Raw genomic sequence first — 20,620 nt, forward strand, 5'->3', positions numbered from 1 at the left:
AGCCATGGCTGAGAAGAAGATTAGTGTTTAACTCCTTACTCTGATAGCACCCAGGCATTTCAGCAAGCAAAATAGTTTGTGGTGTTGAGCAGGATAGAGACATTGTAGACAGTGCACCTGCAGTAGGTGAGGAAGAGCACTTTAGGTAGCATATCTTAAGCTTGTGTGTTTTAGTGCTTATTCACATAGGTGGTATTAATACRTTACTGAGAGTTGCATATAACCCTTAGCACTCCCATGTTGTTACTCCAACCACTGCATTTTAAGGTTCAGTCAGAACAAAGGTTGGATGGAAGACTCTGCTTTTAACCTATTAGCTGTATGAGACAGCTAAAATACAGCCTGTGCTCTCAGCATGAAACTGAATTAGAGATGGTCTTAAGGAAAAAAAGGAAACTCCTAAGAAAAATTGTTACTTTTTTTTGCTAGTTGTTAATGACATCCCCCCACACAATGCCAGTATGCGAGTTAAATTTATGTAATCGTGTTCCAGCTATGTATGTACAGTCTATATTTAGCCCAAGTCAATAAAAAGACAATTTTTTGCCCAAAGAATTTTACATCTTTAGACTTTGTTATGCTTTAGCATGTTGAATTTCTATGGAGACATGATTTATCTCTCAAATCTGCCGAAATAATTTTTGCCTTTGCTGCCATATGTGGATAAGGTTGATTTGGGCTTGTTTGGGCTGTTACTGCTTTCTGTGCACTGAAACATCAGTCATGAGTTTAAAACTTRTTTTTTGTTCTCCTTCCAGGTGCCTGCTGATGGAAATGCTGGATTATTGGCAGAGCCYCAAATTGCCATGTTCTGTGGCAAACTTAATATGCACATGAATGTTCAGAATGGAAAATGGGAATCTGACCCATCTGGGACCAAGACCTGCATCAGAACTAAAGAAGGGATTCTGCAGTACTGCCAGGAAGTAAGTTCCTTGTTCAGGGAATAACTTCAGTGATTTGTATTCTGAAGTATTCAAGTACAGGTGCTTGCTACAGAACTGAATCCRTAGGGATCTTCCATTTCTCTTATCTTCTACTCCATTGCCTTTTTATTCTTTTTGAAGAGGCTCTCTCCAGAACCCATTAAAACGTCTTCAAAATCTGGCTACTGGGGGTCATTGATACTGTTGTTGGACAAGTTTATCCCTCRGTGTTCTGTCTAAGGGGCTTAGTTCTGTAGGATGTATGTGAGCTACTGGTTTATAAAGTAACTTGAATAAAGCTGAGGTGACTGTTTATATTAAAAAACCCTTGTTCTTGCTGGTCTGATTTTGAAAGAGTCAGCTGTTACATGCCTTCTGTCATTGTACCATGATGCTGAAATACTCTGGGTCAAGTCTGTAGCTTTTGGTCTCTGCCACACACTGAAGCTTTCAGAGTTTCTTAATAGAAAGAACTTGCCCTTATAGMTCAAGCCACAATGTATGATTTTGTATTTGAGAGCAGAAACTTATCACCTGCTCACTTATAACCTAAGAACAGATTGTGTATCCAATTTTGTTTTGTCCCCATGCTGTGATAGCATGATAACCTCATACCAGTGTGTGACAATTTGAAAAGAAAATGTAGATTTTATGCCATGAAACAAAAGGTCATGGTTTGAGTTGCTTTAGTCTTTAGATCTTTTCAATTCCTTCCTGCCTTTTTTCTTTTTTTTTATTTTTAGCTGGGGCTATTGCTTATTGCTAGAGCAATAGCTGTCTTGCTTCCTAAATGTCAAACCAATTCCTGTGAAAATGCCTCTCTAAAAAGCAAAATAATTCAGTCTTCAGATCTCATCTCTTAGTGTCTTCATTTCAGTCCTCTCACCTATGAATTTTTCTTTGTTTCTTCCAGTTGTTTTACTTGGTTGTTGCTGAGTTCTGGCTTTACTGTTAAGAATAWTAGTATTAAGGAAGAAATTATGATGGCTGCTAAAATTGATACTTTACCAATAGCATTGTCTTTTTATTAAATATATTGCTTTAAGGGAAATTCATAATGTTTTGATCACTAATAAGAATGGCAAAAGTACTGGCAGGGTTTAAGAGGCTTCTGATTTTCCACTGTCTCCTTTGAGTCATTTAAATAAAGCTGATTTATGCATAGTGAAATTATTGAGGGGGAGGGAAGGAATAAGGAAATGAAAGTAGATAGTGAGTAAAACTCTGCAGAATGGTAAGTTTTTTTAAAAAATACAGAAGAATTAAATCATTAAGAGGAAATAGAAGTTGAAAGTTTGGGTAGTTTTAAGGCATTTGCTTTTAGTAGCTTGGTAATTCAGTTACAAATGCTGCGGATACTAAAGAATTCCAGAACAAAGACTGGCAACTGTCAAACTCAGGTGAATGTCAGGTGGTAATTTTGAAAATTTGGGTGCTATAAAAAAATACTGTTAAAAACATAAAGTGAAAAGGAAAGCAAAAGCAGTCAGAGCGGTATGCTGATAGATGACAAAGGGAATATTAAGGGTTGTTTCGATTGGACATACAGAAAAAAATATTCACCATGAGAGTAGCCAAGCACTGGTGTGGGCACCCAGGAAAGTTGCATAATCTCCATCCTTGGAAATTTTCAGAATTGAGCTGGATGAAGCCCTGAGCAACCTGATCTGATTTTTCAGTTAGCCCTACTTGGAGCAGGAGATTGGGCTGGATGTTGTCTCTAGGTCCCTTTCAACCTCAGTTCTTCTGAGACTATGAAATTATCTCTTGACTGGAGAAGTGGGCAGAGAGGGAGAGATGATCCATTACTTGTGTTTTCAAGAGGACATGAATATTTAAGCTCCAGTGTGGTGATAGTCTTGATCATGGTGCTAAGTGACATATCATTAGCCTAATTTTTAGATCATCATGTTACAGATTTAGTGTATCTTCTCAGCCTACAGTTAAAAGCACAGCTTAGGGGGTTCTGTCTTGCCATGAGGCAAGCTGCTGGCCAGTATRCTCCCTGAAAGTGGGGCAGGCACCTTATTTTTGGTTAGCCTAAATTACTACAGTAGCTTAAGGCATCAAAATGCCACTCCGTGGTTAGAGCAGCACAGGTATTTACTTCGTATCTTGGAGTCTACATAGGCTTGGTGGAGAGTAGCTAAGAAGACACWGGACTGGTCTGAGTGCTGAGAACTTCACCAGATCTTGTAGCTCAGCCACTGGATCAAGCAACTGCCTTTTCTTCTGCTTTTGTTCGCAGGTCCTCAGAGTTCCAGGAGACACAGATGAGTTAGGGAGGGTGCATGATAATTCTCACTGACTGCTAGCAGTGCAAGCACGTGATTAAGTGGTGTGCTCTCATTAACTTCAGAAGAGGCAGGCATTCTGCTGTGGTGTTTCAAGTGTGGAGATCTGGCTAAAAAGCATTTCCCTGCTGTGCTCCCCAGTAGGCTTTCTGTTTGTTCATGGGAAGCTGTTGGTGTCCTGGCTGTCATGCCCCATCTTTTCTCTCTCTCTTCAGCCTAACCAGTACAATATAGCTGATTGTAGGACACTGGTGGAGAAGAGGCAAGCYGATCGGGAACTTAACAGTACTTAGTAGGAGCACTGTGGGCTGTCTTTTCGAGCAGCTGGTTTGGGGGTGGGAGGTATCACACAGGTCTTCACTTTTAATGTTAGCAAAAAATTTAGAAATAGTTAACATATATTCAGAAGGAGGTGAATCTAAAAGCCATATTGAAACTGATCCAACCCTGTAGAATGGAAAGAAGCTCAGTTTGGAAAGACTGTTTCCTGTAGTCTCCCCCACTTCCCCTTACCCCTGTGGTTYTGTCTGTAGTTTGGTGGGCTTTGGCTTTGGTCATGAAACAGCACTACTACTTCACTTCTGTTTGATTATCCCATTTCCTGACAGACATGGAGGAATCAGATAAAAGCACCTTCCAAAACCAAAGAAATGAATTGACGGAGAAATGCTAGTAAATACAGGTCAGACTTGCTTGTCAGCTGCGTGGAACTCCTTGTTGCTTGATGCTCCCAATATACTTTGTATCTAGGGGATAACACATAAGTTGGGTGGTTATCCCCTTGCCTTCTGCTATTTACTTTGGCTGCAAGATAGTGCTGTAATTGGGCCGAGGCAACTGTATAAGTTTTCATTTTCYGGTTAGGAGGAAGCTGTAGGTATCAAGGCTGACATGTGTTACCTCTTACATTGGAATGGTATGCACGGTATGCAGGTTAAAATCTCTTTCTTGATTACTTTTTAGTTATTGCCAAATAAGATGTTTCCTACCTTTTTTATCTCTTTTTTTTTTTTTCAATGAAGGACTGCTGTTTTCTTAGAGTGCTGTTTTTCTTGTTAGAGGCTCAGTGTGTATGTTCTGCTAATCAAGCAGGCAGGTAGTCATGTTGAATCTATGTTCTTCATACTCCCTGGCACCATGGMAATTTCCTTCTGTCTTGCTGGAGCAGCAACTGTTAGTACCACTTTGCTGAAGTGTGTTGTTTTGTCTTGTTTTTTCCCAACTCTGAGCAGAGCATTAAAATGACAGGAAGCAGACAAAAATTTCCTCTGAATCTCTAATGAAAAATCTGGCCATCCTGTTCTACATGCTCTTTGTCACAGATACCTTAAGTGGCTTTGTGCCAAGCATTGTAATTATGGCCRTAATACGGGAGATGATGATGCTCTACTGCAATATCTCCTGATAGAGGTAGCCTGTGAACCTAGTTCTTCCTACATCAAGGAAAGACCAGCAAAGATATATAAAAAGGAGAYCAATTGGGCCGAAACTCACAGGAGCAAGTACACTGAAGATCCTGCTCTATGRTTCCTACACACTAAAATAAGACAAAGTTAATAACTTCTAAAAGGAAACTCCTGTCCATTCCCTATTATCCCAAAGTGATACTCTGTGTAACCTCTAGCTTTGTTTTCTTCCATGAAGGTATCTTTGTGGAAAAAAAAAAATTAAAAGCCCCTTTCACCAGAACTTGTGAGTAGATGCATTTCTCTGTCTCCTTAAATGTTATTTTAAAGAGCTTTCCTTTCCAGAGCAAGGGCAGGCATCTGGTTGGTGATTAGAGCGCATGGTTGGAAGATACATGGAGTACAGCAAGATGGRTGTTTCTTGCAGAGAAAACTTAGCAAGGTGCAGTGCATCTCTTCCTTGAGCTTGTCATCACTGTTGCTCCTTGTCCATTGCCAGTGTAGGTGGATTTTGAAGTCTTGATACAGGAAGTAACAGTAGAGGGGCATTGCAGGGGCAGAAAAGGAGGAACAAGTAATAAGCAGAACCGCCTACGTGTTTTAAAGATGTATGTCACTTGTTGTTGCATCTCTTCTTTTGAGTGGGAGCTCAGTGCAGCACAGGAACTGTTTGGATTTGTATTTGGACAACACAGTACATAGTTTAAAGATGACAAAGCTCAGGCTGTACATTGCTTATTTGAAAGGAAGTRGAAAACACTTGAATGCTACCTTCTAATTTTCCTGAGTTCAGTTAAACTCTGCTACTGGAGTAACAAGAAGTGATTCTGGAAGCAGAATACATTGATGCATGCTTTATGTTTTTTAAGGCAGGGTAAACTAAAAAACACACCTTTGCTTATTAAGGAGATTGCAACCTATCTGGTTGCTTTTCTCTTTTAAATTCTTACAGCAAAATTAAGCTTTTTTTGCGTTTCAGTGGAATAAGACRTTGTTCAGAGAAGTAGAATTTACTCTTGATATATTTCAAACTAAGGAAAAAGGCATGGCCCTGATCTGTGCAGAACTGTCAAAATACAGGTGCTGCAGGCAACAGAACAATGTTGAGTCAGATTGCATTAGTGTAAGCAGAATGGTTACACCTATGTATGTGCCAAAACAGTTAACATGTAAGCAAAATAGCTGACGCTTCAAATCAAGCCATTGGTCAATCTAGTCCTGTTGTTGACACTGTGTAGTACCAGCTGTTTTGGAGGGATGCTGAAGAAACCCTGCCATATGCAATTATTGGATAGCTAGGCCCCAGGGGAAAGTTTTCTTCCTAACAGTACCTAATTGGAGGTTAGCTTATGTCATATATGTGGGGACAGCTGCTCCTGGATTTTTGCTTTTTTATTGTTTTGTGGGATAAACTATGTACCCTCACCTACAAAAGTTAAAGTTGCCAGAAGCTCTGATACAGCACATTATTGTTGAAGAATGATGCATTTCAGAACAGGTTGTTGGACTCAGACCCAGCAGCTGCTTATCTTGCAGCTTATTTTTTTCATAAACATGATGTAGAACTTGCCCTTTGGCAAAGCATTATAGAGTCACATGAATATGCAGAGTAGAAAGTTAATTTAGGTGYGTTCATTTCCCTGCTTAAAAGGAATGAGGGTTCAGATGAAAGATACTAGTGTACATATTAGTAACTGTTCAAAATTGCTAGTATAATATGTGCTGAATTTTATTTCTAGTAATTAAGGTAGATTATAAAAGCTGCTTAAAGGACTGAAGTTTTGTCGTCTGTGCTGTAGTTGGTATCCAAAATGGATTTTTAAAAATCACACTCATTGCCAACAACAAATTAATTTTGCTTAGTACATGGAGAGTTTTTTCCATATTTAGCTTCATTTGGAGATACTCATTTCCATTTTTTAGTATGCTTGGAGTTCAACAGAATGGGAAGGAACTGTTCTGAAGAATGTTTTTTCAAGAGCAAACCAAAACCATAATAAAATTAGTTTGGGTTTGGATGTTGKTTGTATGGTTGAGTGACTGGAATGTAAACCTGGAAGCCTGGAGACTGAATTGTGCCCCATCATCAGCAACCGGCTCACTGCAGGATCTTTAGCTAGTTACTTAGAATAACTTTCAGACCCAGAATATTGCTATTGACTTTAGCAGGGATTACACCCGGCCTCTCTGAAACCAGGGAACTGCTTGGTTTCTTCTGTGAAGTGATGACATTTCTCTGCTTATTTCTTATGAACTTTCATGATACATGAATTTGTTACATCAAAGGTGTATTTTATACAGAAGTTCTCTTCAGAAATAAAAAACAAATTGTAAATTCATACTGCTATGTTCTGACTATTTCTTTGCATTACGTGGAGGAGAAAAGAGTAGGGTAAATTCAGATAAGAGATAATTCATTATAATTGTTGGCAGAACAATGTTGACATTTCTAATCTCATCGTAATACTTCCAAAAAAGATACTGTTGTCGCATGCTCTAATCCTCTGTGTTTATACCACATGTGTAGGTAAGTTGTTGGTGAAATACAAAGTAACTTCTAAGCCACATCCAGTGCAACCTGTAATGTGATAGTAATAAGGTATTACTTAATCCCACAGCCTCCTGCATCAAAATAGTCTTGAAGGGCTCTTTCCTTTTTGATGGACTGAAAGGATGATCAAGCTACTGTGTCTTACCTCTGTTGAATCTGCTTGTTGGATTCCCTCTCAGTACTATTTCCAATAAGCCTTCTGTTCATGTCTGCTGGAGGCCTACACATTACAAAATTAGATGGACAGGATTGATGGTAGCAGTCTCCTCTCTCTAGTCTTTACCTTTGCTGCRAGCTTCAGCAAACCTTTTAACAAATCTTTAGAACATCCAGGAATACTGATGTCTGGTTTTTGTTTTGTTTTGTTTTTGTTTTTTTAATTTGGCCTTTTTTTTTTTTTAAGAAGAGATGCAGTAAAAATGGTGTTGCTCCTTCCATAACAGCATCTCTCCATGTTAGCTTTGTCGCCTTCATCCTGAAAAAGACTTTGTCTGGACTGCATAATGTTCTCAAACAAAAGTCACTGTATTGGAAAAGAAAATGGTTTTAAACCTGCACTGTTCAGCAACTTAGATGGTTTTTCTCAGTGCAAAATGTATGGCTATTGTTTAATGAAAAATCATGGAAAATATACAGATTTTGGGCAGCACAGACTGTCCTTAAAACAAATGGCATTTCAAGGAAAATATGTTTTGATATATTTTGAGATGGGCACAATCATGCTTAAAATTTGGGAGAACAGCATCTTAGCACTCTTTGGCTTGATTGTTATGAGGTTTATTTTTTTAATTACACTTCAGTCCACAAAAATTCTTTAACCTCACTTACTTCAATGAAGACTTAGCTTCTGGAAATGCAGAGTCTACTGTTGGTAGCATATTTATCCTGCAATTATACTTTTGTATGTTGACAGTGTAACTCTTTAAAAAGGAAGTTTTTTAGCCTAATCTGTATTCTACCCTTTATATATGGTTCAGATTGAGTGACTGATAAAACCTGGAACATATGCTGCAAGATACTGCATTCCTTTCTCCATTAAAAATAAAAAGCTTACCCCTTCTTTTCCATATGGAATTTTTTGTTATGTTCCAAAAAGAGAGAAAATATAAAACATGAGAATCCCAATATACTCTATTGCTTTTATGATAAACTGTCCAAGTCTTTTTAAAGTAAAATGTTTTTCTTGGGAAGAGAGAATACTTTTGCTTTAAGACTGAGGAAAAGAAGATGGAATGGAAGAGGATTATCTGTGTACATATATATTTAAGTAAGTCTGTACTGTAGTGTTTAATGATGCTGCTGTGCTGCAATTTTCCGTACATTCATTTTGAATTTCCCAGATACAGTAGCTCAGATGATAGTTCCGCTAATCTTCAAGACCAGTCAGCATAGAGTTTGTGCTAGGAGTAAGATGAGATGATTTTCTTCTGTCCTCTAAAATATACAAATATGATGGATAGTGCTGTTGTCTTTTCAGTTCATAGTTGAACCAGCTGACAACAATTTTCCATGGGATCAGATGGTGGAAGACATCTATTGATTTGAAGGTTTAAAAGACAAGAGTAAAATGTGTGTTATTTGACAGTGTGCTGTTCTTCATGCTSGTGGCTTGCTCCTTAAGGTTACAAGGGGGCCTGCTAACCACACTTGTACAGAACCTCTCTACATGCCTAGGGAAGGGAGTGAAGCTCAGTTGGCCCAAATCCTGGCCTTACCGAAGTCCCAGAAACCTTCCATGAGGGCAGTGTAGTGCTGGATGTGATCTGCAGAGGTGTTACCTCTGCTGCATTTGCGGTGTTGCACAGAGGACCTGATGGTGACAGCATGGTAGAACTCTACTGCTATTTCTTCCCTGTTCTTTTWTTCATTTCCATATGTAATGTTGTGATAGTATTCTGTATGTTCTGCTGTTTTCCTGAAAGATTCAAATCCCACTACATTTTACCCTGTGTGAGAGGGACTGATAATAACTGTTCCTCCAATAAATAACATTAGAAACCTAAGAGATACCAGGCTTCCAGTGTTAAGATTACCGTAGGTAAAGAAAGATCTATCATAAYTATAGAGCTATTAGATTTCAGCTCTTTTCAGAAGGAAATGCCCATTCTTTTGGGTAGAAATGTCTGTCTTTTCCTCTGCCCTTTCAAATTGTGGTGCATGGATGCTTTTTAATTTGGCACAAATATATTCCAGTTTCAAAAGAAGTAATCTTGGGTCTGCTTTAACTCCTGAAAGTTCCCATTGTTCTGTACTACTTATTCTTTGTTTTTTTTTTTTGTTTGTTTTTTTTTTTTTTTTTTTTTTTTGCTGTGTGGGGAACACATGTTTTTAGAAGTAGGTCAGTTCCATGATCTGACTCCTGATAGTGCTAGCTCATGAAGAAGCATTAGCAATAAATGGTCAGGAGCTAGAATAAGGTAGGATCATGCCTCAGCAATATCAGATCTGCAACTGATTAAAGCGACTGAAACCCCTACTGTAGCATCTATAAGTATACTTCTGTAGATGGATGGGTGCAAGTGCAATTCCTTCTTGGGACTAGTGTTTGTGAGAGCTGAGGCTACCTAGAGGTGTGTGGGTTGAGTGTTTKTTTGTTTGGTTTGGTTTTGTGCAAGTGTCTTTAGTTCTTGCTAGTCTTCATTTAGTGAATCTTGTGGCATCCTGTATYTTTTTGGGTCATCCCCATCCACTATGGATGTCTCTGTAGATTTCCTGTAGTATATCTCATAGCTTTCTGCTGTGATGGTTGCATGAGCCCTTTTTGTTTGTGTATTTTGTGGATTCTTTTTCTTTCAATTTCGTCCTTGCCCGTGTATTTCAGAATTCTTAGAAATCAGAAATATTCARAAGAGATGTTATTTTCCCTGTAGTAGTACCTCTGAAGCTTTTTAGTAACAGACAGTGGGCTGATCTGTCTAGATTGGATTGATGGCACTGAATTGGTTCATACTCAGAAATCTTTCTTTGCAAGGAAAAGGGAAAGATGCATAATGAATGTTTTCAGTTGTCAGCTTTGCAGACAATCAAAAAAGGGAGAAAGAAGCAGTTTTTCTCCCTCTTTACCTTTGAAGCTGTCAGGAAGGTGATGCTTTCTGTAATTCATAACAGGGCAGTGCCCCAGTGTTGGATGGGGGGAGATACTTGATTTTGTGGACACTCCATTTTTTCCAGGTGGTTTCTTACCATCCCTTTCTAATTCATGCTGTGACATTATCTTCTTGCTAGCATTTATCCTATTAAGATTATTATGTGGTTCTGTACTGAATGCCTACTTTAATCCACCAAATGTCGTATACCTCTGTTAATTAATCAAAAGTCCTGCTGATAATCTGCTTTAATAGAGGTATGCACCTTACAAAATATTATTCTAGATCATTGTGGATTAATTATAGTATGTTCATATAATCATGGAGAAGTTTCTGAGTACCTGGCCAACTACTAATCGCTTCATCCTCCTTTTCCCTTATAAATATAGCATAGTCTTTCATAGTTTTAAGAGAATTTTGGTTGTTAAACATATTTTTGACTTGAATGGAGTGAAGATTTCCACTAAGGGCTGTTGCCTGCAAATTTCTAATGTTTGAAATTTGAGAATATCCTTTTAGATCTTTAAATCTCTTGGGGGCCTCTGTCTTAATGTTGAAACTGAAAACAGAGAATTGGATTTAAGGTCCCCAAGACAAATCCGAATTGCTGTAATCCTTGCTAGGGAAATGGAAAATGTCCTCTTAGCTAAGTAATGTATTTTTAATATAAACTCCTGTACTGTATTTGAAAGACACGTCACAATACCTGTTAAAGCATTAGCTTTGTGTTAGTGGATGGTGACAACAATTGCTTATATTAACACACAAAAAATATAGTCTACAAAAATATATTACTTGCAAGATAACTACATTGTATTTAAAAGTATGATATTTTTTTCTGTCTGGGTACAAATATTAAAGCATGATACTGTGAAGTGGTATAATGAAATACTATCTAATACAAACTCTTTTTCTTGTAAGCATAATTTCTCTTCCTGTAAAAATCATTATAGGTCAGAAAAGAATTAACCCCATGGCTATTTAACGCTACACAAAATGTCTAATTTCAGCAGCTGGAAGAAACAATGTAATATTTCAGTAAGACTGCAAAACAGTTTCATAATCTAGTGAAATGAGATCTGATTTATTTAGCTCATATCTGGAGTCATATATGTGTTCTTGAAAATATATAATACCTGAAWTCCTCCACTCATCTCTTCTTCCGCTTGCTCTCTAATGACAACTCTGTCGAAGAGTTGTGGTCAGTAAATGGCTTCTTTGTTGCCAACTTCTTATATTCAACTTCTGTGTTGCACATGGGAAACTTACCCTTTCCTTGATGCAGTATCAAGACCCTTTACTTTTTCTGCTTTATTTGTGTGAACCTCTTAAACTTCTAGAAATTGCAAATCTGAATATGATTTTGAGTATTTCTTTAAAAATCTCTGAACTGTTGGAGCTAACATTGTCCAAGTTCTCACACAGCTTGGCAAGTTTGTACACTCCATCCAGGAGGAAAAAAACAGTGAAGGATCATCCAAGAAACACAGATTACATGCTTTTAACCAGAGACCTGAGGGAAATTGAAAAGACTGATGTTACTAAAGCTAAATTTATAATTTCATAGAAGTTAGTATATAAATAATACATTTCAGTATTTTAGAGAAAGTTCTCACAGAAACACTACCTTTGAACTATTGYTTAAAATGCTTTAGTGGACATGCTAATAATTAGTTGTTGATGACTGAAAGATGCTTTTAAAGACTTTAGCAGCAGTATAGATCAGAGCTGCTAAGCTGTACAGCAGCATTATATTTTGCTATTACCATTTCATTCCTCTACCACCGCCATTTCTTATAAGAACACCAGTGGAGTTTGGAGCGACAGAGAACTGTGCCACTGCTGTGAAAACTCTCCTGTATTCATCCAAATTCAAAATTTTTGAATATCCTGACTTTCGTATGCTGTCAATTATGGCAACTTCAGCTATTGTGGCTTAAGACATGTAGAAAGAACATACGCTCTCTCCTATGAACTAATTTTAGAGTTTCTTATAAGTTAAGGTTAGCAGTGCTATTAAAGAGGAGCTTAGCAGAAACTTTGAACATAACTGATACGTGCTGCTGCTGAAGGAGTCAACTTTGTTTCCTTCCTCCCCCTCATTTCTGCTCTGCCAGAATTTAGCATATGTCTGATCTTACGATGAGGAAATTCAGGGAGCTGAACTGGCACAGAGCTAACCCCGCAACAAAAAAGATTGATTTATCTCTCTGAACTAGTTCACCGACAGTCAGGTGAGCAGCAGTGTTAACTCTGGAGAGGCGGAAAGGAGAACAGGACCTTCCCTTTCCGTGACTGCCAGCCAGCGGGCTGGCTTTGCTGTGATACTTGAACCATCCACAAAGGAAAAGCTTTCTAGATGCTTCTGAAAGCAGTGCAACTTTCTGCAGCTTAGTTCTGTGTGTTTTGAAAAGAGCAGGTCCAGTTAATCCCAGACTTGGCCAGAGAAAACTTGCTAGGCAGCATGAGGAATTTAAATGGGAAAATATTTTTGATGTAATTAGAGCTAGAAAATGGGTGTTAAATTAAGCCTATAATGCAGAAGAGGCCACATTTTAATCAGAGATGCAAATGTGACCCCATAATTTAATTTCAGGTAGCGGTAGCAAAAGAAATGATGAGTAATAGATTCAAAATACCAAAATTATGCAAAATGGGAGAGAAAGGAAGGAAAGTGAAGATAAAGGATGAAGCTGGTATTTTTAGACAGGATGATGACAGCAGGGAGGACAGAGGAGAACTGACAGACACACAAAAGATTGAGAAACTGCATGTAATACATTAGTAGTCTTGTAATGGTGATCTAATCTCCCGAAATTTAGGTTTCTTAGGTCAGTTATTAAACACTCTGCTGTACAGTGTTTAAGGAAAAGGTATGGATCCTCCACTAAAGTGTACAACCTGAATTGATCTCTTGGATGTTTGGGGACATGCTCTCATCATACTCTTCCTGAGGAAAACTGAACCATAGAGTAATTGTGTGACCTGCTGAAGGTCACACACTTAGTCTGTAGTAGTACGAGAGATTAAACTGAGCTGCTCTGGTTCCAAGTTACCACAGCAGTCACTCCCTCTCTGATTATTTGACAGAATGGATGAAATTGCTGTCCACAAGCAGTAAAAAGCAAAAGACTCATGGATTAGTATACAGTCATGAATACTTTTCAAGCATAGAGAGAAACTAATTTAAACTAGATGCCAAGTTCCATCAAGAACTTGCATCAAGAAGTACTTGATGGGAATGGGCAAACTTGGGGGGGGAGGTTGTTGTGTGCTTTTTTTTTTTTTTTCTCCTACTGAATTGGACTGAAGTAAGAGTGCCAAAGATAGTTTTAATTATATGTATTATTTGCCAATCTTACTGTGACACAAAAGTGAAAGTAGAAACAGGTGGTAAATTATCATACTGTCTTTCAATATCAATGGAGTTTTTTTCTCCATCTTAAGGAATTGGCGTGCTTGAGCTTGCGCAAGCACAGAAATATAATTTAATTGCGTTACTGCCACTTGAGTTGATATTACCTTAATGCCTCCATCAAAATGAGTCCAAAAGCACCTACTTGTGTAGCAATTAATAGAAAAAAAGAAAGTATTTTTCTGCTTGGCAACAATTCAGGACATTAGTCTGTGCAATACGGTTTTAATATGCATTTTGATGAAGGGCAAATAAATTTTTTGATAAAGGTTAAGTTTGATAGTACTTCTGAAACCATAATTAAAGTCTCCTTTTTATTGTTCTTTCCCTCAAGCCTTTGCTGGTCTTTCCTGCACAGAATGGCTTGTGCTTGAGATAGTTTAAGCTTCTTTAGTTAGATACAGCCACAACAATTATTCATTAACTAGTTGCCTCAAGCAACTAGTTAATTGAAGAGTTGTTGCACACCAAACAAGAAGTTGTAGTAGACTATAACAACACCTTTTGTCAGTCAGTGTACTAGGCATGTGGTGTCATCTTCTGGGCATTCATAGCTTCAAAATTAGAAACACCAATTTACGTCATTAAAACACTTCTTTTCCTCTTGTAACTGTAGGATTTTAAATGCTATTTGCTCTTCGGAAGTTATTCGTTTATCTGCTTAGTAGGGTTCTACTGGAAAAAACTATTTTTAATCAGTGCAAAAAGGCAGCAATTCTCAATACAGCATTAAATATCTGCTTAGGCAGGGAGAAAACTGACACTACACATCAAACCTACTCTCTAAATTGGCTTTCTTAAAGAATATTCAGTCAAAGTCACATTTTCCTTCTCGACTTCTAATGTTACCATAGCATTAGCCCAGCATATCTTAAAAAATAACAGCAACACGTTAATACCCCAACCTGGTTCCTACCAACTAGCCAGCATGAGAGTGCCAGCAGTTGGGATGGCTGAACTTCCAGTCTGAAGACTAAATCTCGTTAATACAGATAGAGTTTTCTTCATGATCATGTCTTTGCATCTCTTTGAAGATTGTGTCTCAGTGAGAGCAGGATGCAAGCTTCAAAAGAAATTAAATGCTATTGCAAATCTCATTATTTTCCTCTTCAAGGACAAGGGCAAAATACTACACAAATTTGAAAGACATGCAAAGTCCAGGTATCTGTATGGAATGAAATCGGTACTACTCTCTCAAATGGTAGACATCTTATCTCCTCTCCCAATGCCTATAAACCCCTGTGCGTGCATACACACATGTGGACGCTCGAAGATGGTAGAAATTGTTTTTGTATCATGTTTTAGGACTTCCCTACAGAACTAAGATAATTTAGATTTTAACTAATATAGCCAGTCACATCAGGTAGTAATCAGAGCTTGGCAAGCAGTTGTGTCACACTGTCAGCAGTCTCCTACACAGCTAGCCATGTTAAATAGACTTAACGTTTTCACTTTATGTTGAAAGCTTGATTCATACAGTACATGGCCTGAGAATTTGTAGTGAAATTTGCCCTTTAAACTCTGCAACTGTGTCTTTGGGTCTTGTTGGCTGTCAGCCTGGACATCTGCCCATACTGTGAACAGGCTGGAAGATGATCTGGTGAGACAAAGGATGCAGAGAGAATTCTTGACTAGTGTGTTCCACTTGTGCAGTATTTTGGATTGGAAACTGGATGCAGGATTGCAATCCTTCCACACTCTCTCAGGAGATTCATACTTGGCTTGGACTTCAAGTTTATTCTGATGTTCCCTTTGTTCTTTGTACCTCTGAGCATTTAGATGCACAAGTTCTAAGTGTGGTGGAGAGTAAGGTTTTACATGTATTTGTATCAAAGTTGTATTTGACATGGTATGACTTAAAGTTCTGCTGCAACAGTGTTCTTCTCTAGGGATTAACGTAAATTTTTCAACGGAGTTGTGTGAGCAATTTAAAGTGCCTTCATTTTCTCTATTTGGCAAATATCAGAATCCTCTTAAGGTTGATCTTTCRTAGGGGAAAAAAGAGATTTTTTTTTTCTATTCATCTAGCTTTCTCTGAGTTGATGGACTAAATTTTTCTGTTAGAGAAATCAGTGTTAGGGTTCCCATTGACTTCAGTGGAATATGCAATACAAGGCATCAATAAAAATGTTCTGCCATCTGTGTGGGAGAAGACTGTGGTAAGAACACTGACAAGAAAATGCCCAGATTCTTTGAAGGGGGGGAATGGAATACCAAGACAGACTGCTCTTTGGTTTGTGCATCTCTGACCTGCTTCTGTTAGATGGGCAGACACATAAAGACAGCCCAAAGACTGAGAACTTTAATGCAAATCTAGAATTCATGTTTATATAAAGGATATGAAATTTTACCAGTTTATGAAGAGCTTCTGCCTGAACCTTTCCCTTTGTCACGTCTATGAGGTTCAAGTAGCTGGCTCTACATCCAGAAATTTGCTTTAACTCCTAACCTCTCTTGTGCTGAGTAAGCAACTTCAAGACCATGAGTAATGGAACTTGTTCTGAACATGCAGTGGTGGAAGGTGGCTTTCAGGAGCTGGCAGACTGTCACATGTTCTAGCTGCAGTAAAATCAACTAAACCACATGGATCTGCTGTGTTACTGAAATAACTGAAGGTGATTTTCAGTTACATGGATTTTCACTGTGAAAAAGATTAAAAGATCTTTGAGTTTTACTAATAAAGAGCACAAACTGAATGTTACGCAACCGAATTACCTAGCTTGGAAGACACTGTGTGTGTATAATTGTTTCAGAATCACGGCTAAATTCAGTCTGCCACCCCAGACATTCTGCATGTGTGTGCATGCATGTATACGTGTGTATAAATATAATGTATGATGTGCATTATATATAGTGTTTGATTAAAAAGTTCCTCAAAAGACTGAAAAGAGTAGGAAGAAATAATCAGCAMAATTCTTACTGAATTTTGAGTTGCTGCAAATTAGACACTTGCAACATAAGGTACAGTGAACTCCTTGACACTGGGAACTGAAGTTTTGCAGATGCTATGTTCTAGTGAAAATTTCATAAGCACTTAGCCTCAAGATTTCCATGTGCTTGAGTTAGGGTGTTAAGCAAACAAAAGATTAGCCTTTAAAACTGATGCCTGAATTCATGGCAGTATAATTTTGGAGAACATAGGGAGAGAGCTGCACTCATCAGGCATCTACCCTCAAAAGCTTGAACATGCATTTTAGCTGAAGTTGACAGTTCACTGCTCAGCCTACTTTGCCAAAACTGCCTGTCTAACAGAGATAAGTCGAAAYAGGGATCTTAAGTGTGGGATGTACTGGTTTCTTAGACAAGAGAGCTTATTTTTACTTTAAGTTTTTATAGTAAGGTTTTTTAACTATATAAATGTATAATTTGAAGAAAGAAAAGGGTTGTTATCTTTTTGTAGGGGAGARGGGAGATAACTGAAATTGTTGTTTTAGCTCTCTTGTATGTGTGTTTATGGCAGTCAAGTGCTTTATCAAAGTAGAACTCGAGGTATTGTCAAAAGTAAAGCTTCTTTGATCAGAGAAGTAATAAATTTATTTTAACAAAGTCACAAATAAAGTACCTGCAATTGAGAGGGAAAATTACTTTTCTGTGACATTTCCTTTGTGTTTTTTTATTTCTTCCTCTTGGTTACTAACATTTTGTGGAAGGAGGTCTTTACCAAACTGCAATGGTGGCCTTATCTTTTATTATCTATTTTCCAAGTTCTCCATTTGTAATTGTTTTGGAACAGACAATTTTGAAAACATATTCAAATTTTTTTTATATACTTACATGTTTTAGAAATTGAGAATTTATTTGGGTTGTTGACTTGKTTTTTTTTCCATTTTTCCTGACTTGAAAAAAACTGGTTATGTGAAAGTCTCCAACAGCAGCAGTAATTAAAAAAGTAATAATTAAACCCTGTTAAAACAGTTTTTTGAAAGTGTTCTTACTTCAAAACTGACTATATGCAACTAATAAAAACGTCATGAAAGTTTTCTGCTCTCCTAAAGGCTGTTTCCAAATAGAATTTATTATTCTTTGCATTTTTGGAGAGGAGAATGACAGATATTTCAACAAACATCTGTATCATAAGGGCTTTTCTGCATTTGAAAATTATTTCAGATTAAAGTTTCATGTAAGTTTAAATCCTGAATAAGTCTGTGTGAATCTAATCAGTCTAGGGTCTGTTTGTTCAGCTTATTCTGCTTCCAGACTACAAGATATACCACAATACTGGAACTGTATATGTTTTGAAGCACTGTTATGTTATTGTATCTAATTCTCTATTTGAAACAGGCTCACGCGAAATGCAAAACAGTAAATAAACTTGGGCCTTCCTGGTTGCTCTGCATCACAGTTCTCTTGAATAGATAAGGCTTAATAGGTACATGATGACAAAGTTTTCATGTGTGGGCTTTGATCATGAGCTTCCGAGATAAAAATCTGAAATCTGAGATATCGTTAGTCCTGATAAATAGAATGATAAATACCTCATTTATCTTAATTGTGTATTTTTCTCCAGGTTACTGTGTTAAGAGTGCAGTTTACAGGTAGAAAGACTATGTGTGTGCCAGGGAATAAATTATGAGTACTGTGAACCAAGTATTATAGGAAGTACTAGACAATTCAGCAAAAACAAAAAAAACCCTAGAAGTTTAAATATTTGTGAAGAAAAATGAAGTAAAGTATTGTTATATATGGACATCAAATATCCTCTGTGTGTATATATGTATTTATCAAATGTATTATATATAGTAGGTATCTCAAGTACAAAAGTAAAATTAAAACAAAACAGTGCTGTTATAGAATAGTGTCTAGGGTGCCACTATTTTATCAATTTGGTAATTCATTCCAGGAATCGTGTTTTAAAGGACCAATACAAGATGTGAAACTATCCATGTTGCCAGCAAATAAGAAACTTTACTATTTTGAATGTTCTCTGCAGGTGTGTTAGCTATTCCTCATTTTTGACTTTTTTTTTTTTTTTTTTTTTTTAAGGTAAAAGTGTATTTTAAAATATCAGACAAATCTGATTATTTTGGAGTTGAGTATTTCTCAGACTTTTTCTATATTTGTTTTGCTACAGTCCTAAAACATGGCGTTCATGTATGCTGAATATGGAGTACAACCACTGTTTCAGCATTAGAATATGAGATTATATGACTTCATGTTCTAGATACTAGATTCTGAAGCTGATTTCATAAAAAGGGAAATCACAGCCTCATTTCCCTCTTGGGATATTCGTACAACTGAATCTAGGCTCTTAGATTAATAAATTACCCTTTGGCGACTTCCGCAGTAAGCTCAAGAATGYATAAGTTAATTAGATTATTAAAATTGAGTYCCCAGGCCTGTTACTTTTTGACAGWTCTTGCATGGCCCTGAGGAGAACTTTGACATAAAGTAGGTCATTTTGTAAGCAGTGGAGCTTGGAATAGAAGTTCCATAATAAAGAGTAATAATATATTTTTTCAAGTATATTTTCATAAATTTTGTGCTGCCATTTAGTTGTGTTTTATGCTGAGATCCACTCAACAAACATAACTGCATCCCAGTTAGCACATGTTTTCCCAGTTGACGGACATGGGGGCTGGGGATTTATTTAGATGAAGCTTGTGAAACTAATTCAGCTAGGTAACGTGATGATTTTAAATGTGAAGTATATCCTATTGATATCAAATTGTTTTTTCAAAATCTGGGGAGAAGGAAATTATAACTTTCCTCATGATATTTTTTTGACAGTCCTGTATGTTAGGAAGGATYCTGCGGCCTTGGGTGTAAGTTGGTGGCAGAAAGTCTGGTTCTTTTCTTCCCTTTCCTTTCTGAAGCATGTCATGTTTGACATGAAATATAGTGTTTCATCTTCATCCTAATACAAACAAAAACAAAATAGAAAGCTCAGACTTTGCTTCTCTCTGTAAAGGGTGGTTTTTGCTTTTTACTAAGAACAGTCCTCCCGGACTGCGCCTGAAGAGAGGCTGCACCTCATTCAAGGCAACRGGTAACTGAGTCTTTATTACAGTCTCTTGGATGCTAGTATTTCAGCCGAAACAGCTTCATTTAAACATCTTTCTTGAGTTTTAGCTGTTTTGCACAGATCACTGTGTCATGTCACTTAGTGACGCGATTAAAGAGCTGCTGCCAGAACAGCATTCTGTGTTACTGGTCTCCCACGGACAAGTGCTGAGGGGCGGGTGGCAGCCCTAAAAAAACAGGCCCCGCTTGGGAGCTGCGTAGTATCCCACCTGCCTTTCTGGGGTGACACAGGGCTTCAGGCAACCCTTAAAAAAGGAGCAGGATGGATAAAATCTTGTCTTGTGCCTAAAGGAGGAGAGTTCTATGCTTCTGGCTGCCTGTTGGCTCCTCCTGGGAAGGCAGCTGTGACCCCTGTGGTGGGCAAAAGCAGTCGTTTTTCTCTGTATGTGATCATGTTACTTTGGGATAGAAATGTGCCGTTGATGTGATTAGATATTCTTCTGGCTCTCTGATGTAATGCTTAACCAAATTTCTGCAGGAGTAAGATTAAAAAACAAAACTTAATCACTTCTGGTGGTGCTGTAGCATAGCAGGTAGAGGGAGTCTTCCCACCTGCATGCATGCTGGAAGTAGGTCTGTGAATGGACTCACAGTGACCTGGCAAYGTGGACCTTGTTGTGTCTCTCGGTATGGTAACAGTTTCTCCCAACCGAGAAACAGAAGTGCTTGTTGCATTTAAACCATCAAGTGCTTAAGGTGGAAAACAAGCAGTTTAGAAGAGACCATATGTTATACAACCCTGTTTACTCTGAGGTTTTCTAGTATGAGCAGCTGAATGTCCTCTGTAATTATGCAAGAGAGACTTTAGAGACCTTGTGTGGTAAATGGAGTTTGCCTGGCAGGTCTAAGACTTCTGGTTTGGTGGATTATACCTAGAAGGCTGATCGTCTCCTCCTGCGTGCTTTTTTTTTTTTTTTTTTT

The 20,620-nt window shown here is 37.7% G+C and overlaps 1 protein-coding gene across 1 annotated transcript in view; it reads left to right on the forward strand.

Moving 5' to 3' along the window:
• The first annotated feature begins 755 nt into the window (after positions 1 to 755).
• The window catches only part of APP (amyloid beta precursor protein), a 180,423-nt gene continuing 160,558 nt past the window's right edge, over positions 756 to 20,620 (forward strand). Inside the window, exon 1 of the mRNA XM_085297964.1 lies at positions 756 to 926. Coding sequence (XP_085154090.1) covers positions 807 to 926 — 120 coding nt within the window. The 5' untranslated portion in view covers positions 756 to 806. The remainder of the gene's footprint in view (positions 927 to 20,620) is intronic.

The sequence above is a fragment of the Rhea americana genome, unplaced genomic scaffold (genome assembly GCF_003343005.1).
Source record: "Rhea americana isolate MKP2758 unplaced genomic scaffold, rheAme1 scaffold_133, whole genome shotgun sequence".
In the NCBI taxonomy this organism is placed as follows: Eukaryota; Metazoa; Chordata; class Aves; order Rheiformes; family Rheidae; genus Rhea; species Rhea americana.